At 43.6% G+C, this 20,612-nt stretch overlaps 1 protein-coding gene across 1 annotated transcript; it reads left to right on the top strand.

Moving 5' to 3' along the window:
* The first annotated feature begins 1,587 nt into the window (after positions 1-1,587).
* LOC123424488 (vacuolar protein-sorting-associated protein 33 homolog) lies at positions 1,588-19,483 on the top strand. The gene is made up of 23 exons (XM_045108108.1): positions 1,588-1,866; positions 2,602-2,670; positions 2,757-2,796; positions 2,879-2,959; positions 3,173-3,367; positions 8,491-8,601; positions 8,676-8,741; positions 9,118-9,225; positions 9,310-9,354; positions 9,536-9,592; positions 11,104-11,198; positions 11,523-11,574; positions 11,708-11,767; positions 13,456-13,518; positions 13,588-13,694; positions 15,689-15,811; positions 15,940-16,021; positions 16,155-16,225; positions 16,764-16,844; positions 17,768-17,825; positions 17,913-17,977; positions 18,627-18,714; positions 19,055-19,483. Exons 2-23 carry the CDS (start codon positions 2,618-2,620, stop codon positions 19,154-19,156), a joined length of 1,803 nt encoding a protein of 600 aa, XP_044964043.1. The 5' UTR covers positions 1,588-1,866; positions 2,602-2,617; the 3' UTR covers positions 19,157-19,483.
* Positions 19,484-20,612: the final 1,129 nt, after the last annotated feature.

Genomic DNA, 20,612 nt, shown 5'->3' with positions numbered 1-20,612 from the left:
ATCTCGGTGGGCGACGGATCTGGGACCCAGTTTTGGTTAGATCCTTGGTTGGAAGGAGAGCTTTTACGATTCCGTTTCCCGAGGCTCTTTGCTATCTGCGCCGACCCTGCTGTCCTTGTTTCTGCAGCTGCTCTGGAAGACGGATGGCATGTTGCATTCCGCCGTCCCCTTGGCCCTGTTGAGGTCCTGGACTAGGAATTACTCTTGGCAGTGATTCCCCTCCCGACCTCGGCGGTCAGTGATAGTGTCTCTTGGAGTCTCTCTCCATCGGGAGAATTCTCTGTTAGTTCGGCATACCTGGCCCTGTGCAGGATGTCGGTCCTCCCGTGGTTATCCCCACTCTGGAAGGCCCCGCTGCCCTTGAAGATCAAGATTTTTGTTTGACAGCTTCTCCGAGACCGTTTGCCTTCAGGGACCGAGGTGCTGAAACACCATGGTCCGGGTAACGGCATATGTCCCCTGTGCCATGTCCGGAGACTAGCTCTCACATTCTGTTCTCATGCGCTGCGGCACAGGTACTATGGTGCTTTGTATGCGAGGCTCTGGGACCGGAGTGGGAGGCTTCTGACCTTGCAGATTTTCTGCAGGTGCGGGCCACCCAGGTCGGTCATAAACGCCGACTGTTTTGGTTGATTTTCGCGGCTATGATGTGGACCCTCTGGACTACTCGCAATAAAATGGTGATTGAGAAGGTGTTTCCGCGGCGTGCTTCTGACTCGTTCTTCAAATTCCTTGCCTTCTTGCAGCATTGGCATCCGCTCGTTAGGACCCGGGACCGGGGCCGACTTCAGCACTACCTGGACGCGTTGATGGCGGCCGCCCGACGGCTCTCCTCTCCCTTGCTTGCTGCCTAGCTTGCCCCCGTGTGGGCATTTTTTTTGTTTCTTCTCTTTATTTTGGGCTAGATTGTGCTGTTGCCCCAGCGGACTCTCTTTTTTATTTTCTATGTTCGGACATGTGTGTTGGATTCAGGTCGTTGTGCTTTATCTATAAAGCGGGACGAAAGCCTGTTTCGATAACATGTATGTTGTATGTTATGTATCTGCAAAATTTCAAATCATTTTATGTTCACACGTGGCATACAAAAAAATAACAAATATGTATTTTTAAATGGGCTTCTTTTTTTGTTATTGGACCAAAATTTTGTTATTTTTGTACAGCTTACAAATTACATTTTTTCAAAACAAAATTTCACTAATTCATAACGAATGCATAGAAGTTTCCACAATTTTTTTTTGAATTTTTTCAACCTTTTAAATATGTTTTTCTATTTATTTTTAAGAAGGCACCAAAATACCCGGGCACATAAACTTCGCTCTCGTTGGAGATGCTCTAAGCAACCGAGCATACTGTGGCGAGACAAGCGACCGGGACGACCGTTGCCCGTCGGTGCTAGCCAGAAAAAAAAAACACGAGCGACCAGTGACTGGGCCACGGCCCGTGAGAGCCCGCGCGAGCACTCAGTCCTTCTTCCTACTGACTGGGCTGTTTACGTGGGAATTTTGAGGTCCCGAAAAAAAGTGGGAATTTCGTTGGTGGGCTGCAAACAAGCAGCCTGTCTGCAGCCCAGGCCCGTTTCCTTGTCTGTAACACGTCAGAGGAGCTCGTTCCTCTTCTCGCCCGCTCGGTTGCTCCTCCCCCACCGGAGCTCCGCCCTCCCGCCCGCCGGCCGCTCTCCGGCCCCCTGCAGCTCCTCCACCATCCGACCGCCCAGTCCCTTCCTTCCTCTCTTCCCTGCGCGGCCCCGTCCCCGTCTTGCCTCCTCGTCGCCTCGCCGCTGTCGACTCGACGACCCCAGCTCGCCGCCGTCCGCGAAGGCGACGACCGGAAGCAGCGGCCCAGATCGAGGAGCGAGGGCCCTCTCAGGTGAGATCCCCTCTCTCAACTGTCGTGCCACATGCCTCTGGTTAGCTCCCCGATTTGGACGATCCCGGGGTTCGATGCGTGCTGCGATTTATTTGGGGATCGATCTGGGATGATGGATGGTGGCTTTCGCGCTACCCACCCTGCTCCTAGTGGACGAGTCTCACGAAATCGCATCTCATGCCAACGAACCTGAGCGAATGATGAATAGTTGACACTGTCTGAACGAATCAACTTCACATCGCTCGTGCCATGCTAGCAGATCTCCTGTAGGCAATTTGGATTCATGTCAAGTGTATGCCAAGTGAATGAACATTGGCCGCATATGTTTATGCTTGTCTTTTTGCTACATTTTCTTAGATTTTCTGGGCAGTTCAAGCTTTTGGCCTTTGGAATGCAGCAATGCTGTTCGAGACCTTAGATCTGTTACTTGTTCCAACCCTATCTGGTAGTTATGTATAGTTTGCTTCTGGTTGTGTCAACTATAGCTACACTGGGATGTTCTGTTAGTGGATCAGTGGATGGTTTTGATTTTAATTATTTCACTTCATTGAGCAGAATGGAAGTCATCTATAAGTTGTGAACATCATGTGTGATACTTTTCATTCACCTTTTTAGAAATTTTCCTCAATACTCTGCTTCTGTCGCTGTCTTTCGATATGCTATCTAATAACTCGCGTATGCATGCTTCTTTGTGTTAAGAAGAATATATTTTTGATGTATTCGTGAAATATGAAGGTGTTGAGTGGGCCAAATGGCACAGATTCCAAACCTCGATAACGCCCCGCTCAACCTTACCGCCCTCAGGTCTCTTATCCTGATCTTACTCACTTCCTGTCTCTTCCTCTAAATCTTGAGTTGTGTTCTTAATCTGTTTTAACCCTGGCATCCAGGGAGCAGTCACAGAAGGAACTTCTCAGCATAATCAAGAGTGTGCGTTTCTCCTCCTGCACTCCCTGTTGCAATCTTATGTACTTTTGTTGACATTGAAGAGTTTGAATTCCTTGTGTATCAGATTAGGGGGAAGAAGTGTCTGGTCATTGATCCGAAGCTTGCGGGTACCCTCTCACTGATCCTGCAGACCTCGGTGCTAAAGGTTCGGTGATAGACTCTGGATGTGCTGCCAATAAGCGATACATTTCATGTCCCTAACTAATATCTTAATACATAATTTGAACTTTGGGAATGTGCCATGGGAATATTCCTTCAAATACCCTCCATACATAAACATAAGAGTAAAACCACGTTGCAGTTACTTTCTTTGTTTCAACTTGGAAAGCTCAGACATATGTTTTTTTACGTTGATTAGGAATATGGCACGGAGCTGCGGATCCTCTCTGCTGACCCTCTGCAGACAGAATGCCCCAAAGTGGTGTATCTTGTTCGCTCCCAGTTGAACTTCATGAAATTTGTGGCAAATCAAATTAAGAATGACGAATCCAAAGGGCTCCAGAGGGAATACCACCTCTATTTTGTACCACGCCGTATAGTTGCCTGTGAGAAGGTATTTTGGTTTCTGTATTTTTTGTTTCCATTAATGTACATGCATGTTTTGTTATTTTGTTTGGACTTATAATTCTAGTATGGTAGAATAATTTGTGAGACTCATGCAGAATTTGATAATTATAGAGCTCATCATTACAATAAGAGATGACTGAAACACAATCACCGTTGTCCTGTAGGGGTGTCATGTGTACTGTGGAATTTATTGATCCTTACTAATGCACAGAAAGATCGGAATTCCATCTTGTATGGATGAGATCTGCACTAGTAGATATCATAATTATAATTAAGCTTTGTTTGACTAGGTTTTAGTGAGATTGCACCTGACCAATTGACAATACATCCGAATGAATAGGCATGAAGGGAGATATGCTCCTAAGCCCCTTACTCACATATGAGGCTTGTGTGTTTTGCATATTCGCAAGCATCACATGTCAACTTGCCCTTGCCTATTTCACACATAACATCCACAAATATTCTACTCATCTTATCAAAAGATACATGCCCCATCCTGTAGTGATGGATCATCGCCTGCTTCTCCTTGTCCTCCATGGTCCCAACATACACCAAGTCCGGTTGCACTTCCTGGTCCATGTACCAGAGCCCCCTACGCCTGGTGCCAGTCCCAACTGTCTAGCTCGTTTGTAGCTCCTGAATCAAGCAACCGGACTTGTCGAGGATCACATGACAGTCTATTTGATCAATGAGAGCACTAAAAGAGACCAAATTGACAGGAAAAGCTGGCACATGTAAAACTGATGATAACGAGATAGTTGAAGTGCACTTGACTGTGCCAACCCCTATGACAGGCTGATTTGTATCATCAGCAGTTTGGATGGTGCCCTTTTGAGTAGGAGGTTGCTTATTGTAAAACTCAAACACACAGGAATTACCCACAACATGCTTAGATGCTCCAGAGTCTAGGTCCCACTCTGAAGCATCCACATTAGGAGTAAGAGATGCCTTTGTCAGATTACCTTCATCAGTAAAGGCCCAATGAGCAAAGTCTCCATAGGCAGCCTCATCAACTTCCTCGCCCTTGGACTTTGCAGTGTCCCTTTCAACTACCATATGTGCCCTCCGACCCCCTTAGTTTGCTGAATGGCCACCTTTGCCCCTAGAAACATGACCCCTTGAGGTCCCTAGGTATCAACCTATGCCTATAGCATGCCTACCTTTGCCAGTTCCCCTCTGTTGTATCCCATGCCTCCGCCACGAGTTGGACATTCCCTCTTCTAGTGACATACCTCCCCATAAATATGACATTTGTTGGGATCTCCCCACTTCATGCGCTCAGTGACTGGAAATGTCGAAGCCGGCACAACCTTCACGTCTGCATGCTCAAGAGATAGCCTCACCTCCTCTTGAGACATTGTTGCAATAGTCTCCTTAATAGTTGGCAGGAGAGGTTGGTGCAACAAGGATGCCCCCTGCCATGAAAGCAACCTCTGAGCCCTTCCAACAGTTTCAGCACACACCTGCATGCAATCCACTTGCGCCCTGACTCGATGCAAGCCGCATTACAGAGATCCAGAGGATCGCGGTTATCCTGCTTCGCCCACAAATCCTGCAGCTCTGCCACATATCCCATCATTGACATGTCGTCACCTTGGCGCAGCCGACTGATCTTCCCCTCAATCTGAGCAATTAGCATGAAATTATCCTTGCCTGAGTATTGGGTGGATAGAGCCTTCCATATCTCGGCGGACGTGGATAGTCCCTCCATAGAGTGTCCAATGGAGTGCACCACTGAGTTCAACAACCAGCCAATGAGCAGAGTTTATGACCTTCCACCTTTTCCCCTCAGCGGTAGTCTTGTCTACACCTGGGCATGGGCAGTCCGGCCCAAACACAAAGCCCGAACCCGGCCTGAAAAACCCGGGCCGGGCCGGGTTCGGCTTTATGTTTGGGCCAGGCTCGGGCTTGAAAACTAGGCTTGGTCTGTATTTCGGGCCGGGCTCGGGCTTGGGAAAATAGCCATTTTATACAGAGGCCAGACCCAGCCCGGCCCGAAATTCATCTTTTTAGTCCATTCGGGCCGGCTTCAGGCCTGAATATTCATTTTTTTGGCCAGGGCGGGCTTGGGCTTGTGATTTTCAGTTCGGGCTTTCTCAAGCCCGGCCCGGGGTATGCCCAGGTTTAGTCTTGTCTCCTGGTTCATCATCGGCACCCAATAAGTGCCCATCAAGTTCCTTCTGTTCCACAACCAACAATGCCCTCCTGGACCAGCTCAAATAATTTGTGGTCCGCTCTAGCTTCATGTCCAGGGACGACATTTCGAGCTTCTGAGGCCCTGTTGGATGGCCCCAAAGTTGGACACCGCGAGGATCTTAACTAACTTCTCGAAAGCCTCAGCGAGAGCATTTGATTCACTCATCTTTGGTTGGGATAACCAACAGCAGCAAAGACACACAGCAGTGCAGACCAATAAGTAGTAACACAACAGATCCTCCTTCCTCTCCGAAGCAGCAGCTCCAGAACCAACACACCCGCAACACACTCCAGCCGCCACAGCAAGGGGAGCTCCTCTCCCGACCAATCCCTCCCCCCCGCCCAGCTCACAGCCGCTAGCACCAGCACCAGTAGAACTCAGCCTCAGCTAGCCTCCTTTGTCCAATCAGCAGAGCAGCAGCAGCCCTCGACACCAATCAGCAGTAGCACCTTCGCTGTTGTCGGGGGGATGACCCCCGGGTGCCACAAAGGCGACAAGTCGGACGGGGTGCCCGCCCGCCCGGGCCAGCTACTCCGACTCGCACCCGTGGCCGGCTGGCCAGAGCCGGCCATGGCGTCCCATCGGACACGCGCGGACAGGTCGGCCATACCCCTCGGCGGTGCACCTTTGAGGGGTAGCAGTGCGTTGTACACACGTCAGGCGGTATCTTCTATAGTGTAACTTGTCCCATGGGCGCTGGTTTATAAAGTGCTCCAGGGGACAAGCATAGCCTAGCTCCCAAGCTAAGCGTGTAAGCTACCCATGCACTGTAGCTTACATACTAAGCCACACATCCATACAAAGGGACTCATGCCGACCACGTATGGGGATCCCCTTTTGGCTGCCCTCTCACTTCCTCATGCACACACACAAACATGAGGCTAAGGAAGGAAGCACTTAGCTCCCTCTCCCCCTCTAATACAGCTCCAGGAGCAATCTTGTACTGCAAATATACCTCATATATAGACATGCATGAGTAGGGGTATTATCTCTCCGGTGAGCCCCGAACCTGGGTAAACCATCGCGTGCTACTACCCTATCCCATCCCGGATCCTCCATGGCAGCCTTGCTCTCACCTTGATTAGCCTACCCATGGCATCTATCGTGAGAAAACGACGACAGCTGTAGTGCACACCACCAGCAGCAGCTGCAACCTCCTCCTTGGGCAATCAGCAGAACAGCAGACTCCAACAGCTGCCATACCCCTCGGCGGTGTACCGTTGTGGGGTAGCAGTGCGCTATACACACGTCAAGCGGTATCTTCTACAGTGTAACTTGTCCCATGGGCGCTGGTTTATAAAGTGCTCCAGGGGACAAGCATAGCCTAGCTCCCAAGCTACATATAGCTTGGCGTGTAAGCTACCCATGGTAGCTTACATCCCAAGCAGCTTAGTATGTAAGCTACCCACTGTAGCTTACATACTAAGCCACACATCTATACAAAGGGACTCATGCCCACCACGTATGGGGATCCCCCTTTTGGCTGCCCTCTCACTTCCTCATGCACACACACACACACACAGACATGAGGCTAAGGAAGGAAGCACTTAGCTCCCTCTTCCCCTCTAATACAGCTCCAGGAGCAATCTTGTACAGACATGCATGAGTATGGGTATTATCTCTCCGGAGAGCCCCGAACCTGGGTAAACCATCGCGTGCTACTACCCTATCCCGTCCCGGATCCTCCATGGCAACCTTGCTCTCACCTTGATTAGCCTACCCATGGCATCTGTCGTGAGAAAATGACGACAGCTGTAGTGCACACCACCAGCAGCAGCTGCAACCTCCTCCTTGGGCAATCAGCAGAACAGCAGACTCCAGCAGCTGCCCTTCTTTCTCTTCCTCTCTCCTTCTCCAGTACTCCTCGATAAATATAGCAGAAGAGAGATATATAAGAGAGTCGGGGGCAGCAATGAACCAGCCCCAGCCGTTGCACTCGCAGCCGCTTCTCCTCCTAGCGCGCACGCAGCCCCCTCTTCTCCAGCGCGCAGGACCACCGCTGATCCCCGCCGCCTTGCCGGCCGGCGTCGCCATCCGTCAGGCCCTGCCGAACCTGGCCAGTGACATGTACAGTAGTCACAGTAGGATGGAACTTTTGTTACAGATTATTCATATGAATATCTTTATACAATCTGAATGAGCTTCTCAAGGATTTCAGCTTGCCTGCTGCTTCACTGTTATATACAGCTGATGCCCTTTTACTGTAATTCGTGACCCATTGACTATGTTGTTTTGACAATTAAAATTGAGAAGCTTGAGCTATGCATTTACACTAAGTCATAATGCTGGCTATGATCCTCTAGCGCCTAAACTAGAGATAGCGTATTTCAGTTTCTCTTGAACTTCGTCACCATTGTTTGGTATTTATAAAGGAGTAACGAATTTGACTAGCCAAAAGAGGATCCAGGAACGCTAACTATCTTTATGTATAATAAAATAAATAAATCCTAAGCTATCTTTTGTAATCTCCCCTGAATTGTCATGTATCTGCGATGCTAATCACTAAATATCTGATTATGGATGGCACAGACAATTGTAAGACATAACTCAATATAGATTTTTTCTGAGTTGTAATATTCGTTGAGGAATAAATAAATGTTTACAAATTGGCAAATACATAATTCATAGCCTGTATGCAGTTATTATACTATGTACATACTTTCAGGTGCCAAAAAATTATACTGTCCTGTTGCATTGATGATAAGCAGACATTTTCCTTGTTATAGTAGTAATCTTATCCTGGCAAGTTTTTCTTCCCCTTACCTCGTGGATGTCCAAACACATGATTAGCTATTGTTCTCAGAATTTTGTGAGCTAGGAGCCTAGGACACATGAATCCAGGAATCCACTCCATGAATTTCTCTTTGCACTAAGTCATCTTCAATTTAATTCTCTTTTTTTTGCTGTCACAGATTCTAGAGGAAGAAAAAGTTCATCAAAAGTTGACAATCGGAGAATATCCCTTGTATCTAGTTCCTTTGGACGAGGATGTCCTTTCTTTGGAGCTTGACTATTCCTTGCAGGTACAGCTACATAATTGGTGTAGCATGTTTTTCTAACATTTTATGGGTCTCATTGGAGCATTTATGATTTTCAGGAATGCCTTATTGAAGGAGATACAAGTTCTGTCTGGCATGTTGCAAAAGCTATCCATAAGTTAGAGGTATGTATGTATGTCTTCCCTTCCTTCATTTGGAATGTTTTGTACTTGAAATAATGATCACTCCATTTGTGATTCATTAGTTTATGGCCGAAATATTGTTATGGATAGGCTAACTTGCGATAGACCACTATACTTGACGTTTGCATATTACTCCCTCCATAAAGAAATATAAGAGCGTTTAGATCACTAAAGTAGTGATCTAAACACTCTTTCTTTACAGAGGGAGTACTTACCAACTCTGCATCTGCAATTTCATAAGTTTTTTGACGCAATCTTTCGTTTACTAGAAATCCTTTCACCCTATTTCAATGTGGGAAACTGGCTTCCATCAAATTCATAAAGTGTTGCTCTTACGCGTATAAGATTTATTTTCCAGTTTGCCTTTGGGGTTATCCCCAATATTAGAGCCAAGGGTGTAGCATCAACCAAAGCTGCAGAATTGCTGAACCATATGCAACTCGAAGACCCGGTCAGCATGGATAATGTAATGCCATTTGATTTCAACCTTTCATGACTCAGATCTCTAAATTCAGCTGCTTGCCTAATTTTTACTTTATGGTGCTTTTAGATGGGGATTCCAGAGATAGACACCGTTATTTTGCTAGATAGAGAGGTAATTTTCTGTTGTACACTTTGTGATCATTTCTTGCTTTTCTCAGCATACATGAACCTTTTCTCTATTTTTTTAAGTGATCAAAGTTTTTTACAAATTATAGTGATCTTAGGTGTGAATGTGTGATATATTTTCTTTTGATGTCTTCTGCTTTTCTGGAATGCATATTTTATTCATTCAGGTGGATATGGTGACACCAATGTGCTCTCAGCTAACGTATGAAGGTCTATTAGACGAGGTAGGCCATGAACTTTTTGATACTGGCATTACTTATAAGTCACAAGTGTTTGATCTATTAGCTTTCTCTGTTGAATCTTGATTGATAACATATGAACGTATGACTCCATGAGCTAGCATGTTCCTGGCTTTCTAGTATTGATTTCTCTTAAGTTGGGGTTGATGCTGAGACACCACACAGTTTGTGTTCCTTGCCAATCAAAATAAGACATTTTTATTGCCGCCTCCATCTTTGTTGCGGCTCCTCCACCAGATCATGTAGGCCTTGTAATGAATTCAGCAGTATGTATGTTGTGAACCACAGTACACAACGGGGTAAACACTGCCGGGAGGGTGTCCGAATGAAGTCAGACTGATTGGGGAAGCGATTAGATCATAGGTGGGAGTTACGTTTGGGAAGGAAGATACCAGACCTGGCTGCTGGCTATATACTAACAAACTCAATCTCTAATTGATAACTATCTACTCTATGCATAACTGCGTGATAGCCATCCACCCTAGTGTCGCAGCTGTCCGGCTGTAGTCCCAAGGTCCACACCTCCCTAATCTCTACCAATGACATGTAGTAAATTTTAAAAACCATAGAGTTGCAGATGGAAATCACAGGATGCCACCAAAGGCCACCTAGAACTCTGGTTGTTACTTGGTAATGGTTCCTTGAGCCTTCATGTTTACTACCCTAGTTCCAAAATAGATGTCATTTTAAAATGTATGCAGTCAAACTTCTGTGAATTTGACGACTAATATACAGTAAAGTTGTTTAGATTGGCCTTTGTTGGTGGATTTCTTTATCAAATGATTTTTGGAATAATGTGGTCAAAGGTGTGTACTGAACTGTATGCCAGAAACATCTACCCTGGATGGAGGGGTCCTACACATTATTGCTGTCCTAATCAAATAACTGATTTGTCATCTAATATTGGTCTATCCAGATGGCTACTGGAGTTGAGCTGCATACAGAATGTTGTATCCTGACTGAACTAACTGTGATAAAAAGCTAGCTTTTAAGTAATGTCCACCTTGCGTTGGATTGTTGTCTTGAACAGGAGACGTGAAATGCAAGTAGATGCTTCCCCTGTTTACTCTTACCCTCCTAGTTTGCTAGGTTATATGCATTGCAATGGTAGCAGTGATCATACTAGTTTTAATTGTGTTAGAATGAGCAGGGTGCAATGATATTTTGGTAAATGGTGAGCTCATTAATATTTCTTAGACCAAGTTGAAACGCCTATGTAGCTGCATGCTTATACTCGTCTTTGCAGCAGGGTATTGCTTAAGATTTTAGCTCATTGGCTGGGTTGGTCTTGGTTTTATCAGTATTGTTTGTATGATTCGGGAGCAACATTAACTCAGGTGTATCCGCTGCATGAATGGCAGCTGTGCGATGTTTATTGCCTAAATCAATGCAACCAAAATGAACTGAATTTCTACCATCCTGCCACTGCATTTCCGTTACGAATCTAAATTTAGAGTAGCTTTGAATGAATCGTGCGATTATGTTTTATTTGACAGATGTTGGAAATTCATAATGGGTCTGTGGAAGTTGACGCCAGCATTATGGGTGCTCAACAAGATGGAAAAAAGGTCAAGGTTCCACTCAATTCAAGGTAAACTATCCTTGGTATGTACTATCTGGGAAAACAAACAATGAACACTGTTATAACGATGTGGCGTGTATAATTTTTGTGTGTGCAAGAATTGTTGCTTTGCTGTTTGGAAGCTTCCTCTATACATCTATATTATTGCCATTGTCATCCCGCAATATTGGTTGTAATTTTGTAGTGCATTTCTGAAGACTCAAATTTTGCATATGTACAAATACATTTTCGAACCTTCTCAGATTGCAAGTTATGCGTGTGCAATGCTCCTATGTACATAAGCATGCAATGGATTTGGAGCTATAAATTTATGTCGCTGTCTTCTCTTTTCAGTGATAAGTTGTACAAGGAGATTCGAGACCTCAACTTGCATGTTGTAGTCCAGGTTCACTCCACTGGCTCTACCTCTTGTTTATCTTGTGTGAATGAGCTTTGCACTAATGTTGTTGTTCTGGTTGTTATGCAAGCGGCGGTAAATAATATCTTGTTCTGGTCATTGCAAATTGTTTTGACTGCAGGTCGTTCGCCAAAAGGCAACGTCTATTCAGCAAGATTATGCAGAAGTAAAATCAACGAATGTAAGTATAAAAACTAAAGAGTTCTGCATCATGTTGTGTATTCTTAGTATGTATTGTCTTTTAATATTTTTCATGAATGTCGACTAGGTCCACCCAGCAGTAGGTTAGGTCCATGTGGTCCGTGACTCTTGTATAAATTTAACTATGCTTAATACAATGCAATGCATATATCTGTGATGACTTCTCTTCCCCGAAAGCTAGCATGATATTAAGAGCGAAGCAACCCCTAGCCCATCCACCATGCCAACCTCTTTGCGTGCGGTCTGCCACCTCCGCATGTGCCCCCACCAGATTTGTTTATCCACGATCAGTTCCCGCCTTGGTTCACTATGGGCATCTACTTTGTGTGTTTCAGTATTTGAGATTATAAGGTGGATTACACAGCGTATTTTCTATTTTCAATTCAGCTCCGGCATCATGCTTACTCCTGCTTAGTGACTCGTTAGATCTGGTATAGCGGTCATAGGTGTGTTAGTGTGCCTCCCTTCTTGTGCCTCAAAATGCTATAGCATAGTTCAATCACCGGTGCCTGGAGTCAATTGCAGGTTTGGCCTTGAACGTTCAAATTCGGAATAACATTGACTCATTCTGAAACTCTAGTGCCTTCAGTATGTGTCTCATGTATATGATGGTGTTAATATGTTGACTAGGATGGATAGGCTTATCTAGAATCCTTCACAATACTGTTGAATAAAAAGGTTCCAAATATGGTGTTAGTGTATGGAGCACCATCTTGAGCTGATTTTCTTTGAGAAATTTGACTGAATCCCTGTTTGTATGAATAACCACTCTATGATTGATTTTTTTGATATACTGGGCTGACATGGAATATAGGGTCATAGTTTGAGAGTTCATCTTAGTCAGTCTATATTTTTGATCTTACCCTCTTTTTGGCAAGATGAAAGTTTGATTTCTTTGTAATAAACAATGTAGTAAGGTTGTTGGTTATATGCATCTTAGAATGCAGAGGCCAGGGGTAATAAAAGCTTCCGTTTTCTAAAAAAATAATTAGAGTTAGACTTCATTTTTGTTGTTTGATGTTTGCATTGACAGGTTGCTGTCGCTGCAGTTATTTTGAAATATGGTTAATGATTCTATCTGTTGTCATATTCAGAACAAGAGCCCGTATCCATTTTGAACAATATGTTTTTGTAGTGTAAATATGATTACATTGGCATGAATTGAACTATCTGATGTGACGGTTTTGAAGAAGAAAAAGGACCACTAAACATGTACAATATGAAAATATTGTATTGTTAACTTCAGAACTATCATATATAATATATTGCCTGTTTGGCAGCTCTTTAATCTTCACTCAATATTTTTTTGATGTGGCAATTCAGAGAACATGTCTTGCCTATACTTCACATAATGTTTGGTCAAAATTTGAACTGTTCGATTTGGATATTCGGAGGACATGTCTCACGTATACTTGATGGAATGGTTTGTCAAAATTTGAATTGTTGTATTTGGAGATGATGCTGGCTTTTGATGTTACATTTGGAGTAAGGAGTGATGAACACAAGTGTCAGGATAAAATTATAAGTTTGTCCCTTTTTATGAGAACTACATACTTTGTATATCCCACTAGGGAATTTGGTGTTTAGCGTCCAAAGTATCTGCATGTGTATTCCAGTTGGTTTCTTTGTTGCTTGAATGGAAGTTATCTAAATATTTTTCATAAACAGACACAGTCGGTTTCTGAGCTGAAGGATTTTGTGAAGAGGTTACACTCGCTACCGGAGATAGCTGTGAGTTACTTCAATACCTAAGTTTGTTTGCCTCTGCTTCCACTAATTATGACACATTGTATGATTCAGAGGCATGTTAATTTGGCTCAACATTTGCAATCATTTGCGGCAAAACCCGCATTTCATGCCCGAGTAGAGATTGAGCAAATAATACTGGAGGCGCAGACCTATGAAACGTGAGTTACTTTCTTCTCAGTTTTCTTTGAGTTACTTTCTGTTAATTCCATGCTCCTTGAGTTCTGCTCCCTCCGTCCCATAATATAAGATCTTATTACATCCAATATGCGAGGACTCACATATTGAATGTAATAAGATCTTATATTATGGGACGGAGGGAGTATTATTTATTAACGCTCTATCTTCTATATGCTTGCTTCTATTGAGTAATCAATTTTGCACCTTGAAGTTTCGGGCTGGTCGCTTTAACTCCCTTAGCTTCCTAACCATGTAGTCTACCATCTAAACTTTTGGTATCAGATCCGTTGAGGCGATTTTGCCATGTGGCTCTGCATGGATATTTCTAGCTGCTTAGCAAGCTGTATAATGAAAAGAGGGGGCGGTTCTCTTACTTGTCACTGTGGAAGCTTCTGTTTTCCCTATATGCGTTATGATGGCTAGGTAAAAACCGGATATATAAAGCTAGTAGCATTGACCGCTCAGCTGGTTTGAAAAAGAGTAGCATTCTTGAGAGGAGAGACACAAACTTTGGGGCATTGAACTGGACATTCTCATTACTTGACTAATTAAAACACAATGGCTCCCTTTTTTTCGTGAAAAAGCAAAGGACCCGCGTTTCTTTTCATTGAAAAGGTAGAAGTTCAGTCACAATCCTCCGAGGAGGTACGAGGTGCAAAAAGATAAAAGAAAATTAGTGAATATCCCAGGTTTAGGGCATAACAACCTGAGCCCTTGAGCACCAGCACCAGCCCCGCCAACAGCTCTCCCCTCTGCCTCCCAGCCCCCTCCCACGCCATGTCACCCCTCATGCTGACTTCGTCGACCGTTGAGCGACCCCATTCGACGGCCATGTCTCGATGACCGTCGGCTCGATTCTGAGAGCGAGTCCTCCATGTGCTCGTAGAGTGACGTCGCCCGCATCCCTTGGGCCACCGCAACCGCTCCGACGCTCTCCCGCCCCAGGCCCCATGGCGGCACCCTCTCGGCTGCCTGCCAAGACTCACCTGGGATCTTGCTCTGAGGTCCGCGTCTCTAGCGGCGCTATGGTGGACGCCAACGGCTTCGCAGGAACCGACGCTGTCGTCCACGCCAGATCGTTGTGCCTAGCCCTCCCCCACATCACCAGCACAACCCCTCGCTGGAGGAGGTCCCAAGGTTGTGCTTTGGTTGGCTCGACCATCGCCCCCGTCTGCGTAGCTACACCACCGTCTCCCAGCTCACCAAGAACCGCCTCGACGGTGACCACTTCATTCCGAACCCATGCTTCCCTCTCTCGCTTTGTCCTTGGAGCAAGCTCGCCCATGTCGTCTCCGCCGAGTTTGAATACTGCGTCGAGCTCGAGCTTTGTGGCACCCTCACCCAAGCATGTCACCTTTCAACAACCTAACATAGCCTTCGAGAGAGCCGTTGGATCGAGCTCTCCACTCTCACACGTGTTCCTGGTAGTGGTATGTATGTGCTTTGGATGAGCTATTGTATGCTGGGATGCACACGTCATACGGTTAAACCTGTTCAGCCATGTGGTGGTGGGGAGGGGAATGGAGGTGGGAGCCTTTTCGGAGGCGTGAACTATCCTTTCTTGCCTTCTAAAGAGCGGAAGTTCTTCGTTGATTTTCTACATGGATTTCTCGTGGTTTCTTGGGCTCAACGTTTAAACCTTAGCTTGTTGCTTTGCTGTGGTTCCATGTGTCTGTCGGTCTAGTAACTTAGATGACTGTATGCTGTCATTTCCTGATTTACTAACATGGGAAGGGTACTGTTTTAGCCTACCAATTGCCATACTGGTATGAAACAGTAAGTTTTTTCATGTCGAATGCCAAAATAATATAGGTCCGATAGAAGATTCAATATTTGCCAGTGGCATATGGAAAGCTTCCCCCAAAATATTTTGTTCAATCCACTCCCTTGTTTTTAGCTTTTAGGATATCAAGCTGCTGTCAATTAGTTTCCTCTGATCTGTGTTGAAATATTAAACTAAGCTAACCATGCCCAGGTGTTACGAATACATTGAGGAGATTATACAGAAGCAAGAGCCTATTGAAACTGTACTTCGCCTTCTAGTATTATTTTCCCTTACAAATGCTGGGTTGCCGAAGAAGAATTTCGACTACTTGAGGTATTGTTATATTTCTTTATAAATCACTGTATTTCTGGGATTTCGTGATACTTTATATTTTCACTTTACAAATTCGCAACATACAAAATGTGTGTTATAGTCTTTATTCATGTTTCTGCTTCTTCTAGGCGCGAAATACTTCACAGTTATGGCTTTGAGCACATGCCCTTGTTATACAATCTGGAAAAAGCTGGCCTTGTTAAAAGGCAGGTTAGTCAAAGTAGCTTCTCTCAACTTGGCTTTCTTTTTGTTTCAGATCCTTAAGTGGCTCCTCAATGGTGTTTTATCTTGTTACTTATTCCACTTACTCTCGCATCAGTTAATGTACTATCGTATTGTGCAGGAATCGAGGACTAATTGGCCTGTTATTAGCAGAGCTCTCCAGCTTATAGTTGATATAAAGGATCCTGAAAAGTATTAACTGCATAAACTTCAGATTTACTTTGGCCTCTCTTTACAAATTTACTTATAAAACTTTATGCTGAATTAATCTGCACAAATTTTTCATCTTTCAGAAGGTGTAGTTTATTAATGTATTTTTTGTTTATTTTCATAACTGGCTAATTTATGTTCTTAAAAAGTACCCATACTTAACCGAAATGTTTTTGCAGTCTTGAGCTGTTGTGAGATGCAAAAGAATTTTCTCATTTTTGTTACTTCAGTAAATAAAATTTGTATGAATGAAGAAAAATGCTAAATTCCATATTTCCAATGAAGGTTCATGCCATATGCTTTGTTGAAACTTGTTTATGTTTTGTGTGTGTTTGAATATGTTGAAATATTGTTCATTCTCCCTCACCATGTTATGGAAAATATTCATAGCACTTCTGGGAACATTCATTCTTCTGCCTGTTGTGCATTTGTTACTAAGTTTCCATACTTAATTTGTGATCACAAGTTATCTTGGTCATGATAACAACTATCACTAAAATGTTCCTGTTTTCAATCTCAGCCCTGATGATATAGCATACATCTTTGCTGGATATGCACCTCTTAGTATTCGCCTTGTTCAGCATGCAGTGAGGTCTGGATGGTAAGTATATCCAATCAGTTTATTTTAAAAAATATATTCATGCTAGTTAGAATGTACTCCCTCCATTCCTTTTGTAAGGTGTATAATTTTCGGCACGGTGATCAAGGCACATAATTATAAAGGTGTTAGGACAAAATTACCCTTGTCAAATTTATTGGTTAGTGACAAGTAAATCAAGGAGTCTAGAAAAGTAAGAGATACACACAATCGAGAGAGAGATAGTTTCCTTTTTTGATACAATTAGAGATACATGTAATCATGAGAGATACTTTCCTTTTTCTGAGGGGCTAATAAGGGAATTAAAACGATTTACAAGAAATGCACCTTGCATTGTGGAATTTTATCGAAAAAAAAATGCACCTTATATAAAAGAACGGAGGGAGTAGTTTGCATGAGAAAATATGTTCAATTTCCCTAGTGATAGATCTTTTTTGGAGAAAATAAGCTAAAAAATCAAACAGTGAACCCTGGTAAACATCTCTAGTGTGCTCTGAGTTACAGAAAGTAAGCATTATTTATGAACTTCCCTTTTTTCTGCACTTTTAGCTGTAACAGAACTTTATACACGGTGAGAAATAATGGTGTCCCTTCTTTGCACCAGTGTCATTCTCAAACCATATTCTCCACAACGCGAATGAACTTCCATTTTTCTTATAAGCATACTTATTCATTCCTTATGGAATGTAGTTTTGGGGAGCTCATTAATTAGTTGTTTCGTAATACATCGTAGCAAGAGAGTTGTCAGTGCCAATTTGTTTGATTCATCTGTGTATGACTTCTCCCTTATAACAAGTCGTATCGACTTTCTTATCTATGATGTTATGTTGAGCAAGTGGTTTGCTTGAAAAAACAGTATTGAAGGGTTAGAAGGAGCCACAGGTTAAGATGTTTTTTTCGATATCAATTTGTGTACCATTGTGCAGGCGATCTATTGAAGAACTGTTGAAATTATTGCCAGGTCCTCATTTGGATTTCAAAAGAGTGAGCAAATATTGTCAACATTGAATTTCACTTTTTGGGGATATTGAATGTTTTTTCTTAAGATAATGATCCAGTTTACTCATATAGGGTATCTCGACCATTAGTTCATCAGAATTACTACCAGGTTCCGGGTCACAACAGAGTACCGACAGGTAAATTACCTTGATGTGAACTGTTGTTGCCACATTTTATGAATGCTAGAAATGGAAAGGGTCTGGTTATCCCAATCATGTTTGCTTTGTAGACTTGCTTGAATAATAGGTTCCGGCATTGTTTGTTGATCTGATATACCAGTTCCCATGTTATTTCATGATCTTACCGAGCAAGTATTTTTCATGTGTAGAGAGTTAGACTGTCAAAATTGTGGTGTTCTCCACATGGTTTGATCCTAAGTTATATGATATGTCTGCTGTGTGAGCTTAGTTTGACTTTTTTGGGCCATTAGACCTTGTGACATGTGAGAACTGAGGGTGTGTGATCATAAAGTAGCAGACCTTGGAGAAGAGATTATATGTAGAGTCCAGGGGAGGACGTGAAGAGTAAAACTAGGGAGACATGAAACCAAGGTGAAAAAGACAGAGAAGATTAGTACTATTAATACTATCATTTGACATTGCATCCTCTATGACTTTTGTCCCCTGGAGAAGCCGAGAATTGCACTGTTTTGTTAATCGAAGTTGTTTGTTGCCAGAACCGTATGGCTGGTTTAAGTAGATGGTTTTCCCCTATTGTGCTTGATAGCAGTGTCATCGCCAAGTTTTTTCTTCACCTGGATTTGTTATAAATGTCTGTTTGTTCTAGGGTTGGTCATCGCTCCCTGGTTCTGGTTGTATTTATTGGTGGTGTCACATCTGCTGAGATTGCTGCACTTCGGTTTCTTAGTGCACAGGTATGTATGTGCAAATTTCTCATTTTCTTTCAGATGTGAATATGGAATGGCCTACAAGATGCTACAAATTCAGTACATTTTGGAGTCCCAAAATGGAAATTAAAAATGGAAAGAGTTTGTTCCAGTTCCTTTCTACTTCATCCACTGTTTTCACTATTTTCCATGTCTAGTTCTCATTCATGATTTTTCGAAGTGATTGTTGGGAGCCTGAGTTTGACTCTGTAGATGAGGTTTTCCTTGCCACTCGGCATTACAGTATCACACTACAGTTTATTTCAGGAAAATCCTGCCATAGGCTCGAGTTTCTTACTTGCCATGTCCTGTCTCTTGTCTACCGCAGGAAGGAATGGGCTATGACTTCCTGGTTGCAACAACAAAGGTTATCACTGGCAACACATTACTGAGACCAATTATAGCCAGCAGCAAAGAGGGAATGATTTAGTTGTCTTTTCTGTGCACATCCCTTTTCGATTGTACAAAGCAGCGCACACCCGAGCCCAAGATGTGGGATTTTCCTTGTTCAGTTCTAGGCCACTTTTATTCTGCCACCGGATATGCTATTGCTTGCGCTCTTTCATTCATCAGTCTTGTTTTTCTTGTCAGATCATGTACATCGAAATCTCCTGTACAGACACAGCCGTGCTAGTTCCTTCCTTGGTGCTGGATGGTAGTTCAGCATTATGTTTTTTCATGTATATTCTTGAAATACATATCTTCATTTCTAACTCAGTTCTGCTTTCACCTTATAGATCAAGTGGTGTGTTGGGTATGTTAAGTTCTTTTTTCTGTGCGGCAATGCCAACCCTGCGGTGCACCCGACCATAATTCTGTTTTGGTTTGTGAGTGGCTCTGGGTTTGGCGAAGTGTCCGCTCTGTCAAATTGACTTGTAGAAGATTGGTGGTGTTCAGCTACTGCATTACTGCAGTTTGCACCTGTATGTATTTTTTTTTCTGGGACAAAAGTGACTGTCCTTTTCCAAGAGGCATGACTGCCTTTCGGGGAAGCAAATCCGTGCCTTCATGAGAAGTATTTTTCTGCCAATTTGTCTTCTTTTTTTGAATTTTTTTGGTCAAAAACCTAAGGAAAACCAGGAGAAAACTGAAAAGCCGAAAAATCATCTAAAAGGTTAAAACGCGTATAAAAAATAAAATCCGGAGGGAGCGCGACATATGACGGTGGCTCTTGGGTCTAATTGAGTACATGTGTGATAGTAGAAGTTGGCCTTCACATAGGCCATTCTGTTGATTGTGTCATTGTATGTCTTTGCTGGTTGGTCTACAAGGAAGCCGCATGCTGATATAGTAAAAAAGGAAATTACATATTGACATAAACGGAAGTTCTGTTTTTACATCCGTTCCATTGAAAAACATCAAAAAGCTTAAAAACAACAGACTGATTTAGCGATTGCCTAAACCGCCTCCGGCTTCGTACATGTGTCCAGGTGAACAGTTCCACCAGCGTAGCTTTCTCTCTTTTTTCCTTCACTCCCTGCGACGTGGTTGCATCTTTTCCGCGTCTTCCTCAGGTCCTCCTTGTTACATCCTCTCTCTCTCTCTCTCTCTCTCTCTCTCTCTCTCTCTCTCTCTCTCTCTCTCTCTCTCTCTCTCTCTCTCTCTCTTCTCTCTCTCTCTCTCTCTCTCTCTCTCTCTCTCTCTCTCTCTCTCTCTCTCTCTCTCTCTCTCTCTCTCTCTCTCTCTCTCTCTCTCTCTCTCTCTCTCTCTCTTCTCTCTCTCTCTCTCTCTTGAAAAAGCGGAAAGTTTTCGCTCCATTTTCATCATCCAACAAACAATGTGGTCTCGGACACTCTCCCGGGCATTTCAGGGTCTTGAGGCCTGAAAGACGATTCAACCGGAACATCAATTTGAATGATCCAGCACCCATCCTAAGCAGTCATGGG

The sequence above is a fragment of the Hordeum vulgare genome, chromosome 2H, assembly GCF_904849725.1.
Source record: "Hordeum vulgare subsp. vulgare chromosome 2H, MorexV3_pseudomolecules_assembly, whole genome shotgun sequence".
Taxonomy (NCBI): Eukaryota; Viridiplantae; Streptophyta; class Magnoliopsida; order Poales; family Poaceae; genus Hordeum; species Hordeum vulgare.
This window is presented reverse-complemented; position numbering and strand designations above follow the sequence as displayed.